The sequence below is a fragment of the Ammospiza caudacuta genome, chromosome 22 (assembly GCF_027887145.1).
Source record: "Ammospiza caudacuta isolate bAmmCau1 chromosome 22, bAmmCau1.pri, whole genome shotgun sequence".
In the NCBI taxonomy this organism is placed as follows: Eukaryota; Metazoa; Chordata; class Aves; order Passeriformes; family Passerellidae; genus Ammospiza; species Ammospiza caudacuta.
The window spans coordinates 4618395-4636655 of NC_080614.1; the positions used below are offsets into that span (position 1 = coordinate 4618395).

General features: G+C 44.0%; 1 protein-coding gene across 1 annotated transcript in view; it reads right to left on the minus strand.

The window, feature by feature from the left end:
- The window catches only part of SPEN (spen family transcriptional repressor), a 65205-nt gene that overhangs the window by 26383 nt on the left and 20561 nt on the right, over positions 1-18261 (minus strand). The window contains exon 3 of the mRNA XM_058818627.1: positions 17041-17517. Coding sequence (XP_058674610.1) covers positions 17041-17517 — 477 coding nt within the window. The remainder of the gene's footprint in view (positions 1-17040; positions 17518-18261) is intronic.

The following is an 18261-nucleotide window of genomic DNA, read 5'->3' on the forward strand; positions in this document are numbered from 1 at the left end:
AGTATCAATAGGTTTTGGGGCAGGTCAAAAATAGCTCTGTAACTTCATTTTGGGCTTCCGCTAGCAGCATTAAACGCGGGGTGATTTTTTCCAGAAGCAGAGCGTGCTCTGGCACTCAGCCTTTTCCCAACACGGGAGAACCTGCTCTGCCACATCGCTGTGAAGTCAGCAGAGCAGAATGCCAGCACGCCGAGGAACTAATCTCCAGAGCTGTCACAACACACGCGCGGCGCCGCGAGGGAGCTGGGAACCAACGAACGCGGCACTGCTGCGGAACAGCCTGAGCACTCACACACCAGCTCAGATGCTCCTTTGTCCAGCCCAGATACTTCTAAAATCACTTTCGCTCTATGGCATCGCAGCATTAAAGAATAATTATTTTTGCGTTTTACTGTCGGCAAGATCAGATGGGAAAATTGAGCAAGAAGAGAGATTGCTCTTAATTAAACAAGGGGTGGACATAAAATAAGCATTGATTGTTTCTAATTTTCATCACTGGAGAAAATGCAATATGAATTGTTTATCCAGAATTAATGTCACTACAAACACAAGAATGTGAAGATTTACTTTTCTAGTCCACCTCAATATTAGCTTGTGATTTTCATGCTGTAAAGTTATAAAAACTAAATGCAGAATTGAATTACATGCCTTTTAAGTAAAATATAAAATACAGCTGACAAAAGAGTGCATGGAGTGGAATCTACATGCACTTTACTACAGGTGTAGTTTACAAGCCCTTTTAAAACACTTATTGGCATTCCATGATTACATATAAGGATGTGTGCTCTTACTCACACTATTTATGTGTCCATTTTTTATAAATCATAATAAAATCTATTAATAACTTAAAATATTTACCTATGTGTCTATTTTCCATTAATCAAGATTAATTTGTTCATAATCCAATCTAAATTTTATCCACATGGGCTGATTCTCAAAGACTCAATATGCAATAATCCATCCATGAGATTCAGACTCAAATACATCTGGTATTATGGAATATCCTGTGTTGGAAGGGATGGGGCCCCATTCCTGGTCTCAGTACATTGCAGCTCATTTAGCACACAGAATTTTCCTTTGCTCAGTTCTAAGTGCAAAGATGACATTTCAAATCCTGATACCCCACAAACCACTCCTCGTTTCCAGAGAAATTTCTCATTTCCAGGCAATTACAGTTTATAGGCCCAGTGGCAATGAAGTTACGCTGGGTTTACGTGTGAGAAATGAAAGCAGTGAGCGGAGAACACAAAGCCAGCTGTCCTTTGTTCCCACAAAAGGAGATAAAAGAGAGGCTCCAAGCCCTTGGATGGAACGGGAGACCTGCTGCTTCCCGTCAATGGCAGCGGCGCTGAATCAAGGCATCTCACAACCTGCCCTGCACCCTCCTCCTGCCATTTTAAAATGTGGCACAATTGTCATTTCTGCCCGTTGATTTATTTGAGAGCAGTGAGTCAGCTGCAGGCTGGGGACTCCCCAGGAGCAGCAGGCGGGAAACAAAGCTGGAAACAGGGCTGGAAACAGGGGTGGAAACACGGCACCGCCGAGGAGGATAAAGCACAGGGAAGCTTTAACATCCTGCGGGCACTGAGCTGCCAATGCAGGTTTAAAAAAGCAAAACCAAACCAACCTGCTGTTGCCCAGAAAAGCTGTGATTGCCCAGTCCCTGGAAGTGTCCAAGGCCAGGTGGGACAGGGCTTGGAGTAAGCTGAGGCAGGGGTGGAATGAGATAGATGGGTTTTGGGTTTCCAACCCAAACCATTCCATGATTCTGTCATTCCATGATTCCAACCTCTATAGCTGGAGCAAGTTAAAAACAAAACCACCTAAACCAGTTTAAAACCTTTGCATTTTTCATGCCAAACTTCAGCTGTGAAAAATGTAAAAATTAATGCTTAAATTTTTTTTTATAGCTGACTTCAAAAACTGTTCCACCAGACCTGGTGAAGCATCCAGGATTTTTTATTTTTACAGGAAATATGCAGAACGATCACTTTTTCCCTGCCAAAATTAACTTGAAATCAGGAACTCTGCCTGGCTCAGCTCGACTCAACACCCTGTCAGAATAATCTCCGAGTGCAGGTTATCTCCTAGAAAGATCTACTGAGGACAGGCCTCATCCCTGCTGACGGCGGGTTATTCTCACGGCTGATGTCAGCAGCAGATTCCCAAGCCGGGTCAGGAAATCCAAAGTTAACTTACAGTCATCTCTGAACGGAAGAATAGAAACCCTCAGGTTTTCTCCCTGTCCCTCCCTTTCCAAATCCAAGTTAAGTCACCACAGATGATCTCCATGCACAGAACACCAGCAGTGACAGTGCTGTGTGATCAGCTCTATCCAGAAGACACAAATCCTTGGGATACTTTGGATAAAAAACCTGCTGGTTAGATTCCCTCAGCTTGGGAAAACAGCACTAGAAAACTGCTCCAAGTTTCCTGAATGTACTGGTGTGTTGTTTGGGAATAAAAAGAACTAAAAAGACCTGAATACTGCCAGCCAACACCCACAAAAAATTGATGGCAACTGCTTAAAATAAAAGCTTCAAAAATGCACTGTATTCCATTCTAGCAATGGACTAAAGGATCTTCACCTGTGAAACACTTCAACTTCTGGATGGAAAATTATACATTGGAGCAATATATGCACAAGGCTATTACAGACTGGTATTTCTGACCTACTCAGAACTAAGAAGATATTTTAACTAGAATTTTCCCTGTTTTAAGATATTTTTTTAAGATATTTAACAAACATAACTAAGAAGATATTTAACCAGAATTTCCCCTGTTCTCTATACACACGTAAGTAAAAAATGCACATCAAATCACACTTTCCTTCCTAAGGACAGTAGTAGGCCATTCCCACAAAACTCCTGACACCATCCTGTTAATCCAACAATCCAGGTGGCTGTTCTGCCACACTCAAGCAGGAATCATAGAATCCCAGAAGGGGACCCCAGAGATTATCTCATTCCAACACCCTGCCACGGGCAGGAATAACCACAATGAAAATTACAGAGGTCTGGGCACACCGACCTTAACTCCTTATCAGAGCTGATTCCAGCACTGACCTAAATATCCAAGCAAGCAGCAGGCACTTGTTCTGTACACATGACACGTCCCACACCAGGGCATTTGTATGGGAAAAAAACCATTTCACACACCTGCGGAAATAAATACGAGGGGTTTTTCCCTCCTTCAAAGGAGTTGTTGAACCTGAAGTTGAAGACGTCAGAAAACCCAGTCCAACCTCTGAGGTTGGTTTGTATGAAGAGATCAAGAGGAAACGAGCAGTCACCACATTTTGCCAACTGCAGGCGAGCGCTGAAGGGGCTCAGCCCACACAGGGAAACCACGAAGAACCTGAACCCCGTTCCTCCATGTGCAAACAAGACTTTCCACTGGAAATATGGATGTAAGAGGAAGGGCAGAGAAAGCCACCTAAACATTCCCTCAGTGTAATAATTACCCTGTGCCCACCACCCCGGCCCCTCTGGAGCAAAGCTCACTGGGATGGGATTCTGTGACGTTCTTGGCACCCGTTCAAGCCGCTGAGAACTCGCCACCCAAGGAACTTTGGTTTGTGCATGTCACACACTCTGCAGTATTTAACTGCACTCAGCTATGATACAACAATCCACCGAGAAGGGGGAAAGGCCAGTGCTGCTCGGAAACACAAATAGCCACAAAAAGCATGCAACAGATAAAACCAGCATTTACAACTCTAAAAGAGATCATTAAATACTGCAGGCTAATGAAACAAGGACATCCTCCTTCCCTGAACTTTTTCTGCTTTACCACGCTCAGAGAGAAGACTACAATGATCTCCTGCTGGGCTGGAATCCTAAATCCAAAGAAATGAAATTAAATGATGTTTAAGGGCCATGGGAAAGCAACACAACTGTGACAACTCAATGTCCTTCACATCGCCAACTAACACACACTGTTGCTGTATTTATTTCAGTCTCTGACCAGCAAGTTTTTGAAGACACAGCCTCCAGGTACTATTTACCATATATTTATCCTAAGCCAAGTGAGTGGCTTATTAACATTCCATTTGCGTTTCTGTATATATAAATATATTTACGTCAGTTATTTTATCCTGATGTCTGACACCTGATCTTTGATGAAAGTCTGAAATGAATCATGGAGAAGATGGAGATCTTGCTCAGAAGGATGGACTACTCCCACCCCCAGAACCACATTCCCCTGCAGCCTTCAGAGTTTCCAGACAGCCTTGGGCTCCTTTTAATTCTTCCCTGCAACTAAATAACCCATTATGATTGCTAAAAATATGTATGTTTATATTAATCTCTGTCTGGCTGACTGCCCAACCCACAGTCGGTGTTGTCACCTCGCTCCTTGACCTACGTCCCCTGTCCTTGGGCTTGAACTTCGTGCACCAAGAATTAAAAACATTAACCTGGGGAAAAAAAGTGTTGGTTACAAACACACTGGCCTATCTCTGGAGCAAAGACCAGACTCAGCACTGACAACAACAGCTTCCCACTGCTGGGAAGAAGCTGCTCAATCCCATGCTGGCAGGTGGATGTGGATGGGTTTGGTGTTGAATTTGGGAGCAGCTGGAGTTACCTGCCTGCCCAGCCAATGCCTCTTTGAACCATGGATGCTCCCTGGGAACAGTGGGATTGCTCATGCTCCAAAAGAAAGCCTGGGAAGCTGAAGGAAATGCTTTCTCAGCAAACGGCCACGGTGACGGAGCTCGGCGCTGGGAAAGATAAAAGTCATCGAGGCCTTGAGGGTGAAGTACAAAGCAGCTCCTCAGCTCTGCTTTCCCACAATTAAACTTGCACCGATGCAAAGAGGGAAGAAAGAGGGTGGGTGTGAGAATGGGTGAGCGTTCTCTGTTTAACATCACCTTCACAGAGCAAAGCCCTGGGTCAAGATCCCCCATGAGAAGTCCTGCTGCAGCCACCCAGAACTGCCACCTCCTCCAGCCACGCTCCAAATTATTCCAAGCACTGCCAGCACATGCCTGAGGAAGAGCTGCTGTTGCTGCTCCAGGCATGGATCAGGCAAAAGTTGCCCAAAAGCAGAGTAATTGTGTTAAAGGGAAGAGCTTTTCCCACCTATCTGCTGATGATCTAAATTAGTAATTTGTAACTGACACTTCAGAGCACATGAAATCTTGGGACAAAAGCTGTATTTTAGTACCAGGTTCATGGGAGGCTGTACATCTTAACATGCACTGCAGATGGAAAAGGAAGGTATGAAGTGGCCAAGGCTTTTCCCAAGGTCACTCCATGAATCACAGAGGGAACAGCCTGAGGAATTTGATCTCCGGGCTCAAGGGTGGCCAAGTATTTTCAAAATACCAAGAAAGCAGCACAGAATCATTTAAGCTGGAAGAGAGCTCCATGATCATCAAGCCCAATATTTAAAGGCAGTTTCCTCAACAACAGCACTGCTTTCATGAAGGGACCAACTCAGCATCCTAGGAAAAAACACCAAACTGTACTCCAAGTGCTGCCTAAGAGCCAGGAGAGCTAAATGCCATTGAAAATGCAACCACCACTGCATCCAAGTAGGCTACTACACATTTACTCAAGGAGCAAAAAGTAACTTCTTTTGCCTTAAGAGCCCTGTAAAATGAATTCCTGGGAATAAACACTTCTAAGTACAATTTTAAAACCATTTGGCATTGATTGAGTGTTGAGCACTGGACATCTTTCAGAAGAAAAGCCTTTTTCAGACATATGCTAGAACAAAAAAAAACCCTGAGCACTGATTCGCCTCCAGATTACTGCAGTTACTTTTTAACATAAAGCTGCCAGAAGATCATGGTGAACAGCCCCATAGAATTAATTCTGTCTTCATGTTTTAGAAAAGCATCACACCTTGCCTTAAAAAAACCAAGCCAGGCACTATTTGCATGCACTGCCTCCTCCCAACCCAAGGCATGGGGTTTTTTTAGCAATACACAAAACACCATTTGTTGAAATTCCTGATTTGGAGCGGTTTTGAAATGGTGCATCCTCTCCTATAAACAGAATTGTTCCTGGGATGGGAGCTGCAATGGAAGGCATGCCAAGATACACAGCTGAGCTACAATGCCACTTAAGTAAATTTGGGAACATGCAAAGCTTAATATAGAAATTCCCTTTATGGCAGATAACGCCGTGGAAGTTCAGTACTTCTAAAAATGGTCACTATTGTCCAAAGAGAGAAATCCAAATGGAAATGGACAGGGCAACCCTAGGTCTCCATTCAAAATAAATCCATTTATCAAGGGTGTTTTTCAAAGAGAATTTCTATTCCCTTACATCTTAGAATCATAAAATACTCCTTCTGATCTAAGATTCTAATAGAATCTTCCACAGCCTTTCAAAGAAACACCAAAGAGATGAAGGGAAGAATAATTTTGGAGGCTCTTTTTTTTAATGCCCCCTTTTAGACCGACAACAGTGACTGGAGGAATCACAGGAGAGCTCTGTAAAACCAGAATGGGAGCTGCTGTTCTGGAGTAAAGGACTACTTAAAATGGAAGGCCTGGGAAAAAAAAAAAAAAAGTCATTTCTGTGATCTCAGGCAGCATAAATTATAGAGAGAAGACATTTGATGAGTTCTATGCTAAGGATTAATTTGCCATTTAAAAATGCAGGGAACAGATGGATCTCTTGGCTAGGACTATATTTGGGAATTACTTCATTTTGCTGCCCACATGCAAATAAAAATACAACTAAAAGTAGAACTTTTTGTGAGCTTTCACATGGGTAGAAAACACTGAAGTAATGAAAATAAAACCAAAAAGAAAATATCTGTATGAAACAGGTAAAGTGCCACAGTACCTATTGTGGATCTGCAGTAGGCTGGGGGAGAGAATGTGATTTTACTTTGTTGAACAACTATGGAGTGTAATGCCAGGCTAAAAGAGCAAATTTGAGAGAAACACAACTCCAAACCAACCCAACAAAACCTATATCACATGACAGTGTTTGCCACTTCAGAGTAACTTCTGAGAAAGCACCTTGCTGTAACTTAATTCCATGGAATTTGTTAGGATTTAGCGATTACATCTCCACACATGGTCAGAGTCCAGGGATTCTCTTTCCCAAAAGCCTGGGCCAGCTCCATTGCACTTACCAGGGATCACAAAGCACAGGTGAGAACTTAATTCGCGAGAAAAATGCATAAGTAGGGGGAAATGCAGAAAAAAATGGACACCTTTTACACCTCCCTGGCCCGAGCACAGCCCGGCATGGCAGCGCTGGGAAGGAGGAGCAGCCGAGGCAATCCCGCTGGCACAGCGAGAGCACAGCATGGAAGAAAAGCCCTCTGAGCAATTCCCACAGGCAAAGCCTGGGAGCTTCCCTTATGGGAGCCAGTGCTTTCCAACCCCCAAACCACAGCAGCCACACGTACAGGGTAATTAAGCACCTTCCTTTTTTCCATGTGATTTCCCCAAGTTCGAGATAAACTGCGTATTAAAAAGCAAACCCAACGTCAACTCCTGAGACAGCTGTTAGATACCATCTCTGTTTCTCCTCTAGCAACACAATGAGCCTTTCTCCTCCCTCTCTCCATTTTAGAAACAAACAAGCAAACTGAAAATTTCACCCAGCAAAGCCTGGACCGGTGCAGGACGTCCTCAGTGTATTCCCAGACTCTGGAAGCGGGGTAAGCACAGCTCCGAGCGCCTTTAGAAAACCAAGAGGAACAGAAAATCTGTACTAACCCGACAGCCTCCTTTCTGTGACTATTCATCCTTCACAATCCAACAGGACACACCAGCCAGTAAACAAACATGGAAGGGAGGGACCAACCTCAAAGCAAGTGTGTAAATCTTACATAATTTGAGGGTTTGAGATCTTGCAGCAACCTCTTACCCAACGAGGTGTCAGATGATCCAAGGAGGTCAGACCTGTAGCAGCCACGGTAAGTAGGACACTCTGCATCTCACTCTGCCCAGCCCAGCACCGTCTGCCCACAGGGACCTGGGGCTGGGCATTCTTGGGAATTCACTTTCAAGAGGAGAACAGAGCCTTTCTTTCATGTGTTATCACGCCAGAAAAGCTCTCTGCTCTCAAATGGATGAAAGATAATAAATACGTGAATGCCCTTAGAGCCGGGATCTGCTGGAGATGTGTCTTAATTATTTTTGGTTTTTAAACTGTTTTATGAGGTGCTCATATTTAAAACTGATGATTTCTGGACATCTGCAGAGAACACCCCACAACCATGGAAGAAATGAGGATACAGGCCTGAAAACCACTTCCCTCTCATGGAAAGGATTCTCTAAGAGGTACTTTTCCTGCCATCCTGGATTTCCAAGTGTCTTCTAGCCAAAACCATCGCTTTGAGCTAAATAAAGCAACTGAGCACTGAAACCCAGACATTTCTCAAAGTGAAGGAATTAAAAGGCTCCACGTCTCGCTCCTCCAGACAGCAGAGTGCACTCATGGCTGGAAGGACCAGGAAACAAAGGAACAGGTCCCCTACCTTTGTTATGGGCCACTTGCGAGGAGGGATCACAGAGAAGTCCTGTTTCTTAATGCCAAAGCTATTCTTGTTCTTATATTAGGCACTTAATGAATAATCATGCAAAGACTTTATTCACTCTATAATTCACACATCTACACAGTGCACGTCTCCCTGCTCCTCCTTTTGGAAACTCAGCTTCCCTTCAAGATTTAAACAAAATTTGGACTACATCCCAACACACATAAATTTTTTCTCCTCTACACAACACATCGAAGCCCTCACCTCTCTGCCGAGCCTGTGATTTTCCACTCAAGAGCCACGCTGCCTTCTCCTCTCCAAGCAGCATTAGGAGCTGACCGCAAGGATCTGCACTGGGATCCCTAATCTGCTGCTAAGAAGATTTGCACTTAAACCCTTGATGCCATCATTAGTGCTTTCGGCACTCACAACGTCACAGCCAGACTGCGCTCGGTGCCGGGACGATGGGGGCAAAGCTAGGCGCATCAGGTACACGGGTAATTCAATGGGCAAAGATTAGGGGATGATACTATTTTTTATTTTTTCCCCAATAAGGCTTATTTACTATTAATTCCCATCCCTGTGACTTTATTTAAGTACAGCATGTTCCAGCTGAGATTGTTTGTAACGTTAACGCCCAAGTCGCATTGCTATACCTGGAGGAGACCAGTTCTCCCAGCCCTCAGGTTTTACAGGGAAGCTTCTCCTTCTGCATCCATGCCTCTAACATCCTCTTTGGGAAAAAAAAAACACCAAAACAAAACCAACAAATCACTGTATTTGCAAGTTCAAAGGGAGGTGATGTCTAGGCTCTAATTGGAACAGCCCAGGAAGTGGCTGGATTTTTCCTTTGATCACTGTAATGACTGGTGCTTTTTCAAGAAGTGTTCAATACAGCTTTCCTCTTCTGCTATTCACCCCTCCATGTGAATATTCATCAGAAATTATTAAACTGCCCTTTATTCCAAAGGTCTGTGCAGTGGGGATGCTCTCCCCCAGCTCTGGTGCCTGTGTCCATCTGAGCTGACTCCACCACCACTGCAGATAAGCACTTCCAAGCTGCGATCCTCTAATCTATTTTAGCCATGATTCACATCCTTGGGAGCTGTGTGTCTCCCAAGGAAAGGCGAATCTGGCCTGCTGGTGCAGAGGGAGGCAGCCACCACACGTTTCCCTGTTTTCCTTGGCTTTCCCGGGGTTGCTTTCCCCCTGCTCTCCCAGCGTGCAGCAGGAAGGGAACACATTTCTCTTCCTGCCTCCAGGATCCCTCACACTAAGCCTGGCTTCTGAGCAGCAACACGGGCAGCTTCAACTTCCCTGACCTCAGCTAATTCTTTCCTTCCCTCAGCCTACTCAAGATGATTAAGCAAAATACTTGGAAGGAAATCAAAGCCTTAAAAATGCAATTAGAAGTGACCATTTTGTTAATACGCACACGCACAACCCCAAAGTCAAACCCAATCCAACAGCACCTGACCTTTGGGAAAACAGCAATTTTTAGCAGCTCTCATGGACTTATGGAACAGCCCAAAGTCTCCCACAACGCTGGTGGGAGCAGTGCTGTCCACACAGCTCAGGTTTTTCCCACTATTCCTAAAAAAGGAGGTTAAGAAGACATGAAACTGTGAATTCTCACACCAGACTGTAGCTCCTGCAGACCTACAGCTGTCCAGGGGTGACTTAAAAATATCATTTTTATCACACATCCAGATCTTTCTCCCCCAGCTGAGGAAAAAGCAAGTTCACCAGAAAGTCTAGAATAAGCTGCCACAAATCCTCATATTCTCCAGCAAAGATTCTGATCTCATTGCAAGAAACCTTTAAAGCACTGAAATAACAATAATCTCTTTAACAACAATAAAATAATTTGAAATCATCAAAATAGTTATCATAGTAATAAAACAGAAATATTTTTCTAGGGCAATTTCCACTTCACCCATCCACAACATGATATATTTTTAAGACTCCTTTCCTGAAATTAACTTGAAAAAAGATTTTTTTCCTCTGCCTGTAAAGAATCAAATGCAAATTGAGAAAGCAGCAGTTGAGCTTCTGGGCCCTGACACAGAAACAAAGGCTGACAGCCCAGATTTAGATAAACACCTACTTCTGCACATTTAGGAAGAGGCTTAATTGCTTTGTCACTTAGAGCCAGCAATTACCAACTATTACTGGGAGTGCAGCAGTGGTGGGGGGTATTAATTGCAGCCAAATGTCCACTCTTTTTGGGCAGCTCATGCCAAGAAAATTAAATACTAAATAAAAAAGAAAATAAAACCCCTCTTCGTTATAACGTTTTAAAGTATTTTATTGCCTATTTATATGTAAGGGGGGGGGGGGGGGTGGTTCTCCCAGAGGGGCCAACAAAGATAGAATTTATATTTAATTTTGAAATTGTGTCAAAATCACGGCAGAGGTGGTATTCGGATGTTGGGGCAGGCTCCAAAATCGCCCTTTTGGGGGATTTTTGGGGCTGTATCCTCCAGCGAGGAAACCAGTGCTTAACTTCTAGAGCGAGCAGAGCATTTAAGGTTTAAAACAAATAAATAAACAACCTGAAATTGGTTGAGAGGGAAAAAGGGTGGTTTTCCCCCCTCAGATCCGGCTCTGACACAGCCGCTGCTACTTCATTTCTCTGCACTGTGTGAAGGGAAAACCTTCACGCAGGAGCGAAAGCTGCTTCAGGGCTAAGGTGGGGGAGGGAATCTATATATTTTTTTTTAATTTAAAAGGCTTTTTTTGTGGCAATGGCGGTGTTTTTCCGCGGGGCTCGGACGGCCCCGCCCCGGGGGCGGCGCGGCAGCCCCGGCCGGCTCCCGCCGGCTCAGACCGGTTCTCAGCGCAAACAACCGCCCCCCGCCCGCCAGGGCACGGCGGCGGCGAACCCCCGCTTATTCCTGCAGAAACATCCGCTTTCCCCCACAAAACACCCGCTTCTCCCTCAGAAACACCCGCTCTTCCCTCAGAAACACCCGCTCTCCCCGCCCCCCGAAACAACCGGGTGAGGCGACTCCGCGGCCGCGCCGCCATTACAGCGGCGGGCGCGCTCCGCCGGCTGTGAGGCGAGAGAAAGCGGCGGGGTTTCGGAGCGAGATAAAAATCTTATTGTGCAACGCACATTTTTCATAGATTATTGCCGAGTCCAGGGCTGAGGTAATGCGGGCTGTCAGCAGCTGGGGCGAGAGGCTGAGGGACAAGCGAGCTGCGGCCGCTCCCTGCCAAGGGCGCCGAGGCACCATTTCTTCACCATCCGTGAGGAGAACTTTGATATATCACGTTATTTTTTTTTCCCCCACAGAAGGATCTGTTTATGTGGTTACACACGCACAGGTACGTCTTTTTCGGCATATCTCGAGTATAAAGGTTTGCTTTCTGTATTATAATCTCTCCAAAGCCATCTGAAAACGTTCTGCCTGTGCTCAATCTCAAGAAACCCGATACAGTCCCAAGGGTAAAAAAAGCCACGTTTAAAGGATGGTCTCGGTTATATTTAGCTGAGCAGCAGCACAGGCTGACACGAGCAGAAACACAAGGAAGAACAAAGTGAAAACGCTCGACAGTTGTTAACAAAAACCTGCGAGTATTTGAGGTGGATTTTTTTTCTCAATTTTCCCTTCCCTAATTCACATTTTGCCGCGCAGAGAGAACATTAAAGCAGCACATGGGTTTATGTGAACAAAAGGTAAGGATGAGGTGTTTCACCTGACTCCTGACAGTACTGTTGCCTTTGTGCAATGGAAAAGGCCTCCTATTCTAAGAAATTCTTTAATTTTATTTTATAAATCTTAACCTAATTCCTTTCCCATACAAACACGAGCCTGCTCAACCCTGTCGTTCTACCAGAAGAGATTAAAAATTTTCAGCTCACCTCTACAGTACCAAATGGATGTGGAATTATTTAACCTCGAAAAAAACCATCTCACAGAGGCTTCAATAAAGACTAAACAGCTACATTTAACCTCATTGTTCCTGATTTTCCATCTGTCCTCAGCACAGGCATCTCCAAACCCACTCAAAATCCCAAATCCCAGCTAAATCAGTGATTCATCACTTCTGGCAGCAAACGACACGGGAAGGAGGAGACGAAGACAATGGTAGAGAAAGGTTTGCATTATGTAATGAAACTAAAACTCACTTTTTTCTACTTTCACTTCAGTTTTGAAACAGGGTAGGAAAGTCCCTGACTAAATAAAATACACAGGAGGTTTCAGGGAGCCTGTTTTTCCCATGATTAAAATTCTCTTGGCAGTATTTTTCATCAGTTTATTTCAATATTAAGACACACACATATTCCATTCCAATGGTAATTCCTTGCTCCAGAAAGAATTTCATCACAGAGGAATCTAAAATTAAAACCAATCTCTCATTACCTTCTGCCTTGCCCACTTGTCACGAGAACTTTAAATACAGCTATAAGAATTACAAAAAAAATTTCTCTTTTCCAATATCTGTAAGTGCAACTTCTTCCTGTTTCTTGATTTTAGGAAGACTGGAATAACTGTGCTCACATTGATCTTGGTGAATATAAAACCAGTGTTGTATCTAAGCTGAAAATGCTCTTTTAATTTCCCAATCTCTATTTCATATTACAAGCTATAGAGAAATAGTCATCTAAGTAATTATTCATCCAACTCCAGCATCCTGGAGATGAGACAACCAAACAAACACTCTTAAAAATAAATTAAAGGCGACTACATTACACATTATAGGAAATTATTCATTTAACCGGTAAATCCCCCAGCATCCTCCACATCAGACAACTGAATAAACACTCTTAAAAAATAAATTAAAGGCCAAGGGAAACCTCAGGTCACTCATCTGCAGATGGAACACAGATCGTGAACGTGGGGTGTTCACGTTTTTACAGCCTGAACATCACCTACAGGAAATCAAACACTTCTGCCTGGGTTTTTGTAAATGAATTCAAACCCCATCCCAACAATTTTTAGGAGTGAAATGCTCTGCTCTCAGCGCTGGGTGGTTCAGCACTGCTGCAGCAAAGCTTTGAGAATAATCACTAACACATGGAGCAGCCAGAGACGTGTCAGGCCGTCTGATGTTACAAAACTGAATCAAAAAGCCCAGAAATTATTTTTAGTGCATTAAAGCACCTCAACAAGCAGCCTAGAAAAGAGCTTTTGCAACAAAAGAAAAAAACCTAAAAACAGGGAGGATGTTTCCAGGAGGTTAGGCAGGGCACAAACAAAATCTTGTTTGCTTCCTATGGGATCACCCAGCTTCCATCCACAGCCAGCATCTTCCATGACACAGTACAGAAAATATGTTTACTAATGTATCATTTGCGGTGTGTGTCTGAATCACCAGAATGGAGACAATGAAGCTTCTGGTGGCGGCAAATTATCATTTTCAAGGGCTTTTCTTTTATTCTTTCAAGGTGATAAAAAAATTCCACCAACCCTTTTCCACTAGATAGGTGGGGAATGAGCAATCTTACACTAAAAAGACTTCAAAACACAAATTTCTCCTCAAATCCACACAGGAACCATCCATATCCAGCAGCTTCCTCACCTCAGCAGTCAACTTCTGAGAGGCCACAGAACACCCCAAATAAAGCCTGGCTTCAGAGAATATTGGTTATTTTTAATGTGTTCTTTCTGGTTTTAGTTTCTAAATTACTCCTTGCAGCACCGTTACTTGCAAAGGCCTCCAAACAGCAATTTAAAGCAAAGTTTAGTGGCTATCCAACACAACAAACTCTGAACCTTGACAAAATAAAGGCTTTTTGGGGTTGTTTTTTAATTTTTTTAGCAAGCAGTGTTTCTTCAGTATTGTCAAGGCAAATCAGCGTTACGTACTTCACACAATTCTTGAAAACCACAAGCACGGAAACCCAGAGTTGTCCTTCAGCACCTTTGTGCTTTTTCACAGCTCCTCAAGGACAGTGCCCAGCACAAAGTTCCCACCAGTGCTGAACACCCAGTGTGGGCCCCAAACACCCCCCGGGGCAGGGAACACAACTCTGCCAGCTGACACCAACAGGACGAGACCTGAGTGACCAAATTCTTACATTTCAGAAGAATGCAGTGTCAGAAAGACCTTAATAATACCATGGCCCCTCAAAATTGGCCATTTCCACTTATAAAAATGCCATAAGAGAATCTCTGGCTTGCTGAAATCCTTAAGACCATGGAAACTGCAGGCAATAATTATTCTCCAGACAAAAGAAACTGGATATATCACACAGCAAGTGGGAGCACCAAACCAGGGAAAAGGGACTGAGGCAGCTTTCACTCACCAACAGTGTATGAGAGCTTAATATTTACATGGCTAAATTTCAACTGTGCTGAAAATTAAACACTTGTGCTTTGAAAGACTTCAAGGCCATATGGGGTTTTGCTTCCCAAAGTAAAGAGAGGGTTAAATGTTTATTATTATCTAACTGATTGCTAAGAAACATGTAAAACTCTTTTCTGATCCTTCAAAATTAAATATACAATCCACCAGATTCTATTACTTGCTCGACTGAGTTTGATTTTATTGTATTAATAAGAAAAAAATGTTTTATTTCCTCCCAGAGTATCATCTACTTTTCCATTACTACAACTAGAGATTGCCAAGAAAATGAAATGCTCAAGCACAGCAGATGCTGCTTTTCTTCTCATTAAATCTTAAAACTTGGTTCCAGTGGGATCATATTTAGTCCTCTCAAATTCAGAACAGGATTTCATCCTGCCTCGACATCCCAACAATGACATTTTATAAATATTACGAGTTTCTTGGACGCCTTTCTCATTCCACAAGGAGCAGAGAAGCACCAGTAGAGATTTTTTCTTCTTCCCCTTCTCGAGATTTTATTTTAAACCTTAAATGTAACCAGCCCTCCTTTCTATCCATTTTCTCTAGGATTTTTTTTGAGACCTCTGGAAGTCTCACAGATTTTTCTGAGATGTAGTAAGTGTGAAAAATCTTCGACAAAGGATTGTCTTTATTCAAGCATTAAGGTCTCATTGAGAGAGGTGTTGGAAATAAGTGCTTAAAAGCAGCCTAAAAGTTGTCTTAAATCTTCACCTGCTCTCCAGCTGAGACAGGACCTGAATTTCCAAATCCAAGAGGAGAAAACAATAATTAAAAGAAGTAAATAAATCCTTGCATGTTTCTTTAGACATGAGGGGGTGGGGCAGTCACAAGAGGAGACACTGATTTCCTCATCTTCTGTACACTCTCCGTGGGTGTCAGCCCATCTCACCCTTCCAGAAGGTTCAACATTCAAGGGAAGACTTTGTGAGAACAATCCCCTTGGTCAGAGAGTTCTGACAGTGGTAAAATTCCACTCACAGTGATAAACACAGAACCCTAGAACAGGTTGGAAGGGACCTTAAAGTTCACCTAATTCCACCCCCTGTCATGGCAGGGACACCTTCCATTGTGCCAGGGTGCTCCAAGCCCTGCCCAGCCTGGCCTTGGGCACTGCCAGGGACCCGGGGGCAGCCACAGCTGCTCTGGGCACCTGTGCCAGGGCCTGCCCACCCTCACAGGGAGGAATTCCTTCCCCACATCCCAGCTAACCCTGCCCTGTGGCAGTGGGAAGCCATTCCCCCTTGTCCTGTCACGCCAGGAGTTTGCGAAATCGAACACTCTACTGATACACTTATTTACTTAATGAATATTTTCAGTTTTAGAAAACACCTGGTATGCAAAGGAAATGCTGCCAACTCTGCAAACCCTCCTGAAGAGCAGAGCTCTTCGTCAAAGAGCATAAAATATTTATGGGTGCAACTGCAGCTTTGTGGATTCCACTCTTAGGGTGAATTCACTCTTAAAAAGCCACATATCAGATAGGCACTTCAACACGAATTTTAAAATTATTAAAAGAAATCAGTGCTTTTCCAACACCTTCTTTTCTCCCCCATAGGTATTTTGTAATGCCATGCAAATACAGAGCTATTACAGAACCAAGGAAACGCATTCCCAGGAATTGCAAACTTGGATTCTTCCAAGTCTACAAATTTTCCTGTGAGACAGCAGGGCGAGAAATGGGAAGGTGACAAATCAACCTTGTCAATGTCAGCGGTGTCAGTGAATAAGAAGAAACAGAACAATACCACTCATCATTTCCCAAAGTAAAAAGTAGCTGACCTTAAAATTTGCTTTTTCTCTCACTGAAGCAAATAAAAGTGACCCCATTCTCCAGACACACAGGCAGTGAGGTGTTGTGTCTGTACATCCCTGCTCTGCCCAGCCACCATCTTACAGATGCACCATGGATCCACCATGCCTCAAATGATATATAAAAAACTACTTAACCAGTGCAAGAGAATGTCATTATCTTCTACATCTGCTTGAAATTCATCATTGCATTTCTATTTCCATCACCTCCTGCTCGCAACAATGAATTTTGAAAGCTATTTCAGAATCTGGCACAGAAATGGGTCTCTGGTTTGGTTCTTGGATCCATGGATCCACCAAGGAAAACAACGACCAGCACCAGCATTGCCCTTGGAACCCTCAGTGCCAACTGAGCCTTTGGACATTTCCCTGCACTTCACCTCTACCTCAGCAACCAAAGCTTCGCCACAGAACAACTCCTGAGCACAGCACCCGCACAGCCACGGCACAGAGACCTACCTGTCACTGCTGGTACTGCTGCTGCTGCTGAGGGAGTCGCTGCTGGAGGATCTGCTGCGGGAGCCGCTGCCGCTGGGCGAGCGGGCGGGCCGGGCGGCCTGGCTGGCCAGGCGCTGCGGGGACTGCGTCCTGGACTGCGACGAGTGCGGCGAGCGGCTCCGGCTGTGCTGGTAGTTCCGCTCCGGCCTTCTGCCTCGTACCTCCCGTGTAATGTCATCCCTGTAGATATCCCTGTGTACCACACTGGGCAATGTAAACTGCTCCCGGGCCCTAGGTTCGTATCGGGGGTCGTGAGCGTCAAAGCGGTTCGGGCTTCGGCTCCGAGAAGTGTAATAGAGCCCGTGTTGTAAGGTCCGCTCCCGAGGGTCTCTATAGTAATCCTGATCGTAATGTCGCGTCCGATCAAATCCGCCCGTCCCCCGCTCATGGTGTCCATAGGCACTATGTTCATAAGCACGCTCCCTGTTATCTGAAGCCCTGCATTTGGGAAGGGGGAAAAATATCGCATCAGAAAGGGCCAGGCACGACCAAAAGCAAATCATGCAAACATTCATGGCAGCACTCGGCTTATTGCTGCGACTGCTTCTCCACTAACCAGCAACAACCTATCAAGCGAACAATGACAAACTTCCAAACATTTTACTTGACTCCAAAGTTATATTTGTATACAATCAAGCTGAGCAATCATTTTGGTTTAATCACAATATGGGGCTTTCATGACCAGCAACTTGCCTGCATGGGGAAAAAAATTCTGCTTTCCCATGCAGAATCCCCATTTCAACTGTTCTTTTTCTTTTAAATTCTGTAAACAAGAAAAACTTCATGGTTGTGGACATCACCATTAAATTCTCCTTTTTCTCTCCATTTTTGCTTAAGAGCTTCAAAAATATTTTTTTCCAAAATGTGGTAATTACTGGAGCTCTTGTAATTATCCTTCTGCAAAAATGGCATCACAAATTGGGCTGTAGCCATGAAAGCCTCCATGCAAAGCATGACCCATAGGTAAGAAGCTGCTTTCAAAAGGGGTGGCGTAACCCATAGAGATTTCCCAGAAAATCAGGGGGTTTCTTGTTGCTGCTCTAAAATATTTTACCCTCTTAAAGGGAATTTTTGCTTTGACCAGATTGCTACAATCATTCATTATAAAACTTATGGATGATAAAGAAACATCTCCATTACTAATGCTGGAACTGCAAGGATGCAGGTTCCCAGAACATACTA